Raw genomic sequence first — 11211 nt, forward strand, 5'->3', positions numbered from 1 at the left:
TTATATATGAACAATAAGTTAATAACAAATCAATATTTAAGCTAGCAAAACTTCTCTGCAAACTTGTGAAACATTTGTTGAAGCATTTGATATTTGCATTGGAAACGTCAAAAAAATAAACAACAAATCAGATACTTACAATTTAATACACATAATTGAATAATTACTTCAAATAACTATAAGAAAAATGATACAAGAGTGGAGATTCACAGAAAAGTCACTTCATTTAGAAAATTTGCCAGCTGATTTTTTTTTCTTTAATTAAATTGTTTCCCTTCCACTCCCGCATCATTAGATAAGTTAAAAAAATAATAAAGATAAGAAACTCAAGAGATGTAGACATCGTATCGAGGTTAATGTCATTAAAAGCTTTTAATGACGGATTTATATTTTTAAAAAATATGGAAAAATTATATCTAGGTAATTTTAGGTAGGAAAAATGTCCAAAAAGAAAAAAAAAAAAAAAGATAAATATGAATGAAAGTCATCAGAGTGATACCACATCGCCTCGTCTTAAATCCTCATTTATATAGATTTAGTATCCAAAACATAGTAACCCAAATTAGCCAGTCTATCCTATCAAAGGAAAAACGTAATGGGAAAACTTTGTTTGAATCATTTTCTACTTTGAAACAATTAAAAAAAAAAGAGCATTTAGACTTTTTAATGCATCAATAGTTGAACTTCAAGGGGGAATGCCTGCCAAAATAGGGGCTCCCATTCGAGTAAAATAAACTATAATCATCACAAAAAAAAAAATATACACCAATAGGAATCACCATAATTATACTCCCCCAAAAGAATCACAACCATCACAACAGTTTTACACATCAATTAGCAGTATACAATTGAGTCTCACCTTAAAAGAAAATAAGGATCAAACGCATCCCACGCTGACTCATCAGTAGTCTTTTCGATCAAATCATACGAACCTTCACTGATCATTTTGTTGCGCAACTTAACTACTAATAACAATAAATTAGAGATTAATGGGTTTGTAAGGAATGGTTGTATGGCCTCACCAATTTCTTCAACTTCAGGGAGCATAGACTTTCTATCCTCTGGTTTCCCATTAAATACACAGTTTGATAAGGCATAAAAGGCAAGTAAATTTGCATAGAGAGGTAAGAAAGCATCTTTGTGGTTACCAACCCCACCAATCCAATCAAATCCTCCCTGTGCAGCAACATAATCTTTGGCAAATAATACCAACTTCTGCGCAAACCGCCTCCTCCAGTTCTGCAAAAAGTCCCTCACATCATGTATGTCACCACATTCACCTGATGAGAACTTTGAGGTTGGAAGCTTCTCCAAGTGAGAACAACATATCTGGCAGATCAAAAGTTTTTCTTCATGATGGTTGTCAATCTCCTTGTCAAAGACACGTTTGATAAGATCTCCTTCAGAAATAACACAAGCATGGTTAGCAGAATCAAGAACCATGCGGCAAAGGAAATCAAGGTAGTCAAGACAGTGACCAAAAATTGATGAAAGATGATTGAAGCTCTTCTCAATCACTTGTTCTACTTGGCTTGGGACCATTCCTGTCAGGAAGCTTCTTTCAGAACTTTTAGATGTAAAACAATTCTGGACATCCAGGGCAAGTTTCTTCCTAAGACTCTCATCTTCATCCTCAAGAAGCCTAATGCATGAAAACCATAAATCCAGGACTTTATGGGCATATATGTTAACCACCATTTCTTGCTTGAAACAGGAACACAAATTGCCATCAGGAATTTGGTTATTGTAGACTAAAGGACCAATAACCTCGGCTTGATCCAATAAGCCAGATGCTATCATAGACTCTGCAGCCGCCCTACGCGTGTTTACAGACTCTGATGCATCACTGTGTCGTTCAATTAGGTCAACATAATAGCTGATGCACTCGTAAAAGACAGATAATTTAGCCATATCAGATGGATCATGGTGGCTGACTTCACCAACTTTGACATCTTGCAAGCCTACAACTGAACTACTTAGTGACCCAGCAAATTGTTTAATACAAACCCCCATGCAACAAAGAAGCATCTCTCGAGTCTTTGATCGCCTAGTGACCTTGTACAAGGAAACCACCTTGTCCCAAAACTGGAGCACGGACTGGCTATCCATATCACCAAAAAATTTAGGATAATATTCTTCTCCATTATTCTGATACTCCTGCAAACTCCAGCTGTAGATAATCTTCAGAATGTAATTCAAACATTTATGGTTATTGTCCAAAGTTAAAAGTTTCATCACAGTGGTCTGGAGATCGATGCTGGTCAAGCAACTTCTCTTTATCTCACTATATTCTGGTGTCTTGAGAAATAAATGAAACCACTTCAATGTTGCAATCCGAACTTCATATGAAGTGTCAGAGATAGAACGTATTAGCCTTTCCTTGAATCTGCTGAAAGAAATTTCATTTACAGATATCATTGATAAGTTTGAACCAGGAGGGCCTTTGGATGGTACTAACAGATACTCTTCAGCAGCTTCTTTAGATGTTTGGTAAACACAATTGAAATATGAGCATGCAGCTTGTTTCCGAAGTTCTGAGGTAGTTGGATCAAAATATGCGGGTGCACAAACCACTCCTAAATCTAAACATACTGAAGATGACCTCCAAAGGAGTTCCCAAATGACATCAATATTTTTGCTCATTTGACATGTTCTGGCAACACCCAGCATGTTGTCTAGCACCTTCAAAAAGCAGCTGTTGATAATTGGGCATGGACATTGCTCAGGACTCCCAATCCATGAGCGTGAAGCAAGAATATGAATTAGTTCAGCAAGAATGTTATCTTTTTGGGAAACATCAGGTAGATCTCTGCAGTTTGTGTCTAGAAGAGAGCTCAACTGCAATAACATCCCATGAAGTGAATTGAAAGAACAATTAACTCTATTGGATGGTATAGGCAAATCAGAATTCACAACGCGCTCCCCAGTGCCAGGTAACTCAGAGGCAATATTTAGGAGAACTAGCGGAAGTTTTTCATTAGACACTAGACCTGTTAGAGCTCTGGATGCGAGAACGCGAATACGCAAATTGCTCTGGACCGAGCATTTCCTGATGAATGGCATGAAAAGGAAAGGGTCCAGGGGATCACCAGCTTCACTTGCAATTGGAGAAGGCTTGAGTCGAGATAAGAGAATCAGGACTGGACATAAGCTGGGATGAACAACTTTAGCAAGGTTGGACCTTAAATGTTCAGATGATCCATCTAAAAGTGACTCCGTTGCAATTTTCAGCTCATTAAATAAGAATGAATGCAAGGGAGGGTACCTACAAGACGAGCAGTCAGGAAAATGACTAGAGAATGTCTATTCTGGTAACAGGCAAATAAATTTGTTTTCCATAAAACAAGACAATGTTTCATAAATAACTATAAACATAACACAGTGGACCTAAGAACAGAATCTCCAGAATTCCTAAATAATGATTATTGATGACTGTTAAATTTTAGTTCAATAAATAAGAGAGAATTCAAGGGAGGGTGCCTACAAGATGAATAGTCAGGAAATGATTAGAGCATCTGTTTCGGTACAAGCAAATAAATGTGGTTTCCTTAAAACAAGACATTGCATCAAATCCTAACCATAAATATAACAACTAGTGGACATAAGAACAGAATATCCAGAAGTCAGAAATAATGATTATGATGGCTTCATCATTTCTACAGATTCAGTTTTTCAATCAAATGTTTGGTACACACTTCAGAAAAATGCAAGATACATGAAAAATGCAATCAACTAAGTATTGGTTCAGATATACATGTCAAGCCAACAAAAAAAGTAGAAAATTCAATCCCCAAATTTAAAGCCTAACACAGAAAAAAAAAAGAAGCAAACAAGTTTTAGACCAGCGGTGGGGATTGACTTGAGATTATTTTGGGGAAGAGGAGGGGGGAGGGGGGGGGGGGGGGTGAGCATGTTCAAACTTCAATGTATGAATGATTCCTCCAAGTAAAAAAGCAAAGCCTCCCAATTTATAACAAATGAGATATTCAAAGTTGTGCGAACAATCGCGGCATTCAAGTCAAGAGTCGTACAAACGACAAGAGTGACGACAAAACTATTGAGAATTTAGTGCGAAAAGGAATGAAGATCTACACATGGTATTCATTGACCTAGAGAAAGCATATGATGAGTACCACAAAAGGTTCTTTTGTGGCCAATTATTATTTATATTATATTCAATTTATTTAACTTTAATTTTTATTATTTTTTTGATGATGACATTGAGTTGACGTCAAATGGAAAAATATGATCAATGTGAAATCATATAATCATCCCCAACTTACTAGAGACTGAAGCATAGTTGTTGACATCATTTATATACAAGGGACAAAAGAAAACTAGTTAACTGATATGAGTTACATCCACTTCATTCTACTGTGCTGTCAAGCAACAAGAAAATCAATGTGGGCATGGGCAAGCAATCAAGTGATGAGCCATAATTTGAGAAATAGTCTCAACGAGCATGATTGCTCCAAGTGATAAGACTTTGATATTCTCAACGAGCATGATTGCACCAAGTGATAAGGTTTTGATGAGCAAGAAGATTTTTATCTGATCTTCAAATTTGAAAAGCAAGCTTCTCCTTCAATAGCAAGGGACAATACAACCATCCAATGAATATAAATCATAACTTGGCAGAAGCATGTGATCCAAGGTCCAAAGAAATTAAGATAGCATATAGATAACTATAGATAGTCAAATAGAGGCACATAACACAAAGCATAGAAAATTATGATATATAAAAATCATAAGAGACCCATCGTGTTATACCTATGAAAGAATTCAATCCCAGTTATAGCACGCCTGGCTGATGCCCGCTTGTGCACGTTAAGAAATCCAATCATGCGACGAACCAAGGCAGTATAAGCAAGACAAGCACTGTTCCGTACCTCCCAGTGTGGAGAAGAGAAACAACGTATCGAGATAATCAAAGCCTCAGCAGAAAAACCTGATGTATCAGTTGCTAGGTTGGTATCATTAAAAGCAGCTTTAAGAACATTGAAAGCATGCACAGTAGGAACGACACCCTCATCTCGAATCTTCGAGATCCTTTCAGCATCATAAATATCAGATGCAATTATAGAAAAAGTAGCTGGACCAGCCTCCACAAAACCATTGCAGGTATCAGCACTGAAACTATTTGCTTCAGTATGATCTGTTAAATATTTATTAGCCACATCTACTAACCACCGTAATGCCCTTGGCAAAAGCTTTTTTGGTGTGCCCTGTGGCTCTGAAAGGAAAAAGGCAATAAATGCTGCAGGAATACCAGCACTTCTCCTTAGGAGATCATCCACAGTTTGTCCCTTGGCTATTGTTCGTTCCATAAGTTGCTCCATCCAAGACTCAGTCAACTTACAAAGTCTGGAAAAAAGAAAAGCAACCTTAGCAAATGGATTCAGAATGCATGTCTATTATCTTTGTTGTGAACTTCTCTGCTATGATCCTAACAATGAAAGTCCAACATCATCAAGTGCAATATCTGTACTGATTCAAATCCATCAATTTCCTAGTCCTCAAAAGAATCAGCAGTTATCTGCTAGAAGCTACTTTCAACAGACAAAATCAGTAGTCAGCTTTCAAATAAAAAGGTTATGCTGGAGAAATGGTGCCAAAAAGAAAGTATCATTTTTTCAGATGATCTAAACAGGAGAGCGGCAGTGTTATAGTTTTTACTGTTACTCCACCTATAAATCCTGTTACAATTTTTGTTTTCAATTTTGTGCATCTGCAATATTCTTTTTATCTAATTTAGTTTTTTTCCTTGAAGGGACAATGCAAAGGGAGGGATGAAGTTGGAAAAAAATAGCCATAAATTGGTATAGCCAAAGAAACAGAAAATCGAAAGAAAAGAATAAATGATAGACCTAAATAACAACAACAAAGTAGCAAATGAGTTATCAAGAATGCTTTATCTACTGAGTGCATGTCAATACCTCTGTCACAGAGCAAACAAAAGATAAAATTACTCCACAGTACATATTCAGATATTTCCTTTTTCCTGTGAGTTGCTCACGATTGCGTGAAAATGAGTTCTAAAAGAATCAACTTAAGATAAATCTTGCATATGACCTCACTAAACACTTGTTGCAACATGAATCTTCAAACAACCAAAGATAAAGTACAATTCCAATCTTCACTAAGAGGTAGCATTATAAGAGGAATCGAACACCTTTAAGATGTCACCAACTGCATCGACTCGAAGCAAGTATTGAAGTGTAATTTTTTTGGCCCTCTTTTTCCTTTAGATGTTTGCTTTTTTTTGCTTTACAACATACAAGATACTCAGCCTCACAAAATTTTTATGCTGCTCAAGAAGGGAAACAAGCTGAGCTCAATCTCATTAATTTTAAGCTCACTAATGCCATGAGCAGAACTTAATCTCTCTGATACCAAGCTCTCTAGTTCGCAAACCCAATGGACTGGAGAATTCCCTTTCCAATTTATTATTTCTTTTTTTCCCCTTTCCACATTGGGAAAACCCTAAGGACAAAGAAATATAATCCTAGAAGGGGTTGCAGCACTGATGGCTTTGCTGATCACTGCTACTAGATTCTCCCACTTTCTTGGCGTCTGCTTCCCTGCCTGTCTGCACCAGCCATCTACCCAAGCTTCCTCCCATAGTATTTGGTCATTCTTAGTTAAACAATGAGAATTTGCCATTTTCAGATAATTAACAAGAAGATAGATGTAAAGGAAACGTCCGCTGTGAAACAACAGCTTCTTTCAGTTTTCTGACTTCAGAGAGATTTCTAAAATTATTTTAAGCTAAACCATGGTAACAATACCGCTTACAGCTTTGGCACTGGAACTCCTGCAAAAAACAAATAAGCATATAGACAATATGACTGCCGATATAATAGAATCCAGTACACATACCTTGCATCATTTGAACAAAGCAATCGATTGCAAAGCGCAGTAAATCCAGCCCTTGTCTTATCGATAGCTCCATTATGCTTCATTTTCAAAAGGACTTCCAAGAAATGGTTGCCAATTACCTCGAGTTGTTTCACATCAAGCATTGTGCCAGATGTCGTATTAGATAAGACAGTTTCATGAACAACTTGGGAACCTGATTCTGAAGCATCTGAAGTAGGCAAAGGAACCTTTCTTATTATTGTTCCCAAAAGAAGGCTCACCTGAAGCAATGTAGATGGAAAGAAATTAATTCTTCTGGAAATTTTAAGCATACAAACTTCATATAGTTGACTACAATTTATGATTCCTTCTGCTTTTATATAATAGTGGCTTTCAGGACAACTTGCACACACTTCTCGCGTATTCCATCAAGTACCTACTACCTGCCACCGGTGCATAAAAACTCAACTCATCAAGGTTTAAACTTTAACCAAAATGGGAAAAAATCACCTAGTATTTATCATTCCTTCTTTAGCCACACAAAGGTTGCAATAGAAGGGGAAGGGTAGAATATGCGTTCTATTGCAATTAGTTGAACTAAGAACTGCAAAGTTACTAGGCCTGAGTACAAAACAGCAAGGAAAAGAATGATGATGGCACAAGAATTAGAGATGACATAATTTAACCATTGACATAAGAAATGTTTCATTAAATAGTTAGCTACTTTGACAAAAGGAATAATTAGTCATTCTTAATACCTCTTTCATAGCTAGCCAACAACCAACCATAACTATCTGCTCAGTTTGCCTGCCCTCCTGCACCTCTGTTGTATTTTGTTCCTTGTCTGCCTCATCCATCTCATGAGGAACCTCCTCTAACAAAAGAGCATCATCACCCATTTCATCCATATCATCAGGTAAGTACCAAGCATCAGCTGATACCACCCAAAGGGCCAACGAAGTAATTCGCATGACCAACTCCAAAATCTTCCCCAATACCCCTTTCATTTCAGATATACTGCAGACTATTGCATCAGAATCCCAGTCAAGTTCCTCAAATGTGTATCGAAGCGTAAGCAGAACACCATGAACAAAGCTGTTCTTACATGCTTCTGAAAGATCCTTCTCTCCATCCTGAACTACTGCATCCAGCCAATCAATCAGTGATCTTAGACATTCTATTGCTGGAGGGGCAAACTTACACACCTTATTCTCCTCGCTTGGCAGCTTGGACAGTGGTTGAGCAGATACATCATTAGATGAGGCATTAACAACCCAACCAAGTTCCAAAACATACTTTCTGAATATGAGTCGTAAAGTCAGAGCTCCAGCATCACTTTCTCTGACACGTGGACTATAGACTAGCTTCTTAGCCCAAACAATTGCTTCACTAACCATGTCCTCACTATGAATTCCAGGAAGAGGAGTAGGAAAATGCAGCAGAATACGAAAAGAACTCACTCTAAGTCGGTCCCAACTATCAACAATTGATCCAACCAGCAATAGAGTTGATTCAGGTAAAAGAAGCCCCTTACTGTAGGGATAAAGAGAGAACTGAGGAGAAACAGCATCAACCGTTCCTTCTGAAGGAAGCACAATAGACCAAACATTTAGCATTATTAATAAAAGCTCCATTGCCATTATCTTTCTCTCATATGGAGCAGAGGGGTAGCATGAAAAGAACAAAAAGCAACTTAGCCACTTCATAAAGTTAAAAAGTTCATCTGCCCTGTCTACAAACATATCCCCTGTTCTTTTAGCAACAGAATTTCTACTTGTGTCTTTCCGTGCAAGAGGTTGCCAACTTCCCTGCTTAACCTGCCTCTCCAATGCTGTTCGAACCCGAGAAAAGAATTTCCTAAATAAGCTTGTCCACTTCATCTGGAAAGCAGTTGAGCAACATCTCATGTTCAAAGGAACTGCGACCTTCATCAGACTGAGTTCCAATGATGATGGCAAACTTGCGGTCCTTGGATTTATGAACAGAGATTCTGCTGCATCAATCCGAAGTGACTCATCAATATGGGTAAGTGCCAAAACCAGATATTTCTCTGGGACTTTTATTTCAATCCCCTTGATGCAGACAATAGCATCTTTGTTTTCCAAGTTCTGCTTCACGTCTTCCGGAGACAACAAAGAATCTTTGCACCAATCAATATCCCCTTCCAGCAAAGCAAGAAAACGAGAAACCTTAAACAATGAAACTAAAACAGCCACTTGTTCTTCAAGCACAGGAGACACACCCCTAAAATCCAGCTCAGTAAGAAATACTTCACCATTGTCCAAACCACATCTGATGCCAATAAAAGCGAGCATCAGAAATATAGCATCAACATCCAGTTCAAGTAATACTGGAAGTGCATAGGTGTTAAGATTTGAGCGGAGTCTTGAATGTCCAGAAGCTAGGCCCGACAAAAGTGGAGGCAGGCAATGACCCCTAAAACTGTTGTACCCATTTTCAATACCATCACTACTCCAATACTCATCACGTAAACACTCAAGGAAACACTTAAGAAATGTCGTTGAAGCACAGCACACATCATCATCAATGTATGCCTTTATTGTTTCAAACAATAGATCTGGGCTCATACTTAGAAGTGTCCTTGCGCCCAGCCTCTTGGTGAGGGATGCTAAAGGAACATATCTTCCTTTACAACGTGGTCCCAGGCGAAGAAGATCAAAAGCAACCTTTCTCGTGAACAAATTGAATGTATCACTACCCTCTGCCCAGTGTAGACTGGCCTGAATGTCTAAGAAGAGATCAAATATAAGATGCACTTGTTTGACTGTTTGGTTCAGAGGATCTTCCAAATTATTCCACACTATTTGCAATAATCGTGTACCAATGTCCTCAGAAATGGGATCATAATTTACTTCAAGACTTCCATTCTTATCTAGCATTGATGTTTTTACTTGCTGCAGGCAAATCTGCATTACCGTAAGAGCATGAAAACTGAAGTGACTGTCAATTGGATTCTCACAAAAATTACAAAGCTCAGGCAAAATTGCATCATAAAGGATCATTTTGATTGATTTCTTGTTATCTCCAGAGTCCCTAACACTACCAAAGCTATCATTTGATACAACAAACCCGGTATTCAATACTGTCCTTGAGACTGCAGTTAAAATACCTCTAACCAAGCAAAGTCTGCTCAACGATGAAAATTTACTTAATTCATCAACCAAATTGCCCTTTAATGGGATTTTCTCAAGTACATCCTTAAATGCAAGCTTAGAACACACAATGGAACTCTGATTGAAAATTCCTCCCATGATAAACAGTCCAAGCTCTTGAGGAATAAGACAAACCTGCAGAGCCACACAAAAACTCACCCCGGCCGCCACTAGACAATCTCTAGAAAACGATTCCGATTTCAAAATACTCAAAACAATAACCAGAATTCTCTCTAAAACATTAGAACCTGCATTAACAAACATGGAAGGAAATCGTTGAAGCAAGTAATACATACAAGAAAGAGCTTCCTGGCACTGTTCCATAACAACTGGTGACGGTCTAGACCAATCATTGATCTCTGCCAATACAGAGCTTAACCCCAAAACCACATTCAAACCAACCAAAACTGCACACTCGTCAACAATTTCGACCAAGTAACCCAACTTGGTGGTGCTCATCATTGATAATGCAACTCTAGAAACACAGAATCTCTTCCCATTTTCACCATATTCCTCACAAAGTTGACGGAAACAGTTTTGAATCAGGGTATGAAAGTTGTTGCACTTGACAAGCACGGATAATAAAGTTCTATGCAGAGGCTGCGAATTCTCCAGAAAAAGAATCTCCAGGTAAAGTCTGGAAGCTGTAGAAATTGACTCTTTATCGGCTTTGACATTTGAGAGTAATTCAGAGAAAGATGAAGCGAGTTTCTTGGCATGATTGAGCTGAGAGTATGTAGAGTTTAAGGAGACAAACTGTCGTAGTTCGGAGTAGAAGTGAACAGAAGGTGTTTGTTGAAGTGCTTCAACGAAACTTTTGGGGAATATTACGGCACTGTACGTATAACGATGACGATGCTGTAAAGCTCTCCATTTAGCTGACATAATTGAAAGGAGATTTTTCTTGCCGGAGAGGCGGCGGCGGTCGTTGCAGAGATCCTTAGGGGTTTAACAAGGGTTTTAAGGAGAATTGCACCAAACTATCCCTTCCACCCATTTGTTTTTTTATGTTCATTTTTATTAAAGGGGTATTATTTTCTTGGGTTGTTTGTTTTTTACATTAAAATTTTATGTGTATTAAGATTATTTTTTTGGTAAACTGTGTATTAAGACTTAAATGTCTCAATACGATTTTATATTAAGATATGAATTAGTAAATAATTATAATGATTGTGAGTGT

General features: G+C 37.7%; 1 protein-coding gene across 1 annotated transcript; it reads right to left on the reverse strand.

Annotated features, from left to right (window-relative positions):
- Positions 1 to 811: 811 nt before the first annotated feature.
- Positions 812 to 10970, reverse strand: LOC125857551 (uncharacterized). Its single transcript, XM_049537148.1, has 4 exons — positions 7617 to 10970; positions 6880 to 7139; positions 4771 to 5364; positions 812 to 3265 (listed from the first exon to the last, which is right to left on the reverse strand). The coding sequence occupies exons 1-4, from the start codon at positions 10914 to 10916 to the stop codon at positions 856 to 858; spliced, it is 6564 nt and encodes a 2187-aa protein (XP_049393105.1). The 5' UTR covers positions 10917 to 10970; the 3' UTR covers positions 812 to 855.
- Positions 10971 to 11211: the final 241 nt, after the last annotated feature.

This window comes from Solanum stenotomum, chromosome 3 (genome assembly GCF_019186545.1).
Source record: "Solanum stenotomum isolate F172 chromosome 3, ASM1918654v1, whole genome shotgun sequence".
Classification (NCBI taxonomy): Eukaryota; Viridiplantae; Streptophyta; class Magnoliopsida; order Solanales; family Solanaceae; genus Solanum; species Solanum stenotomum.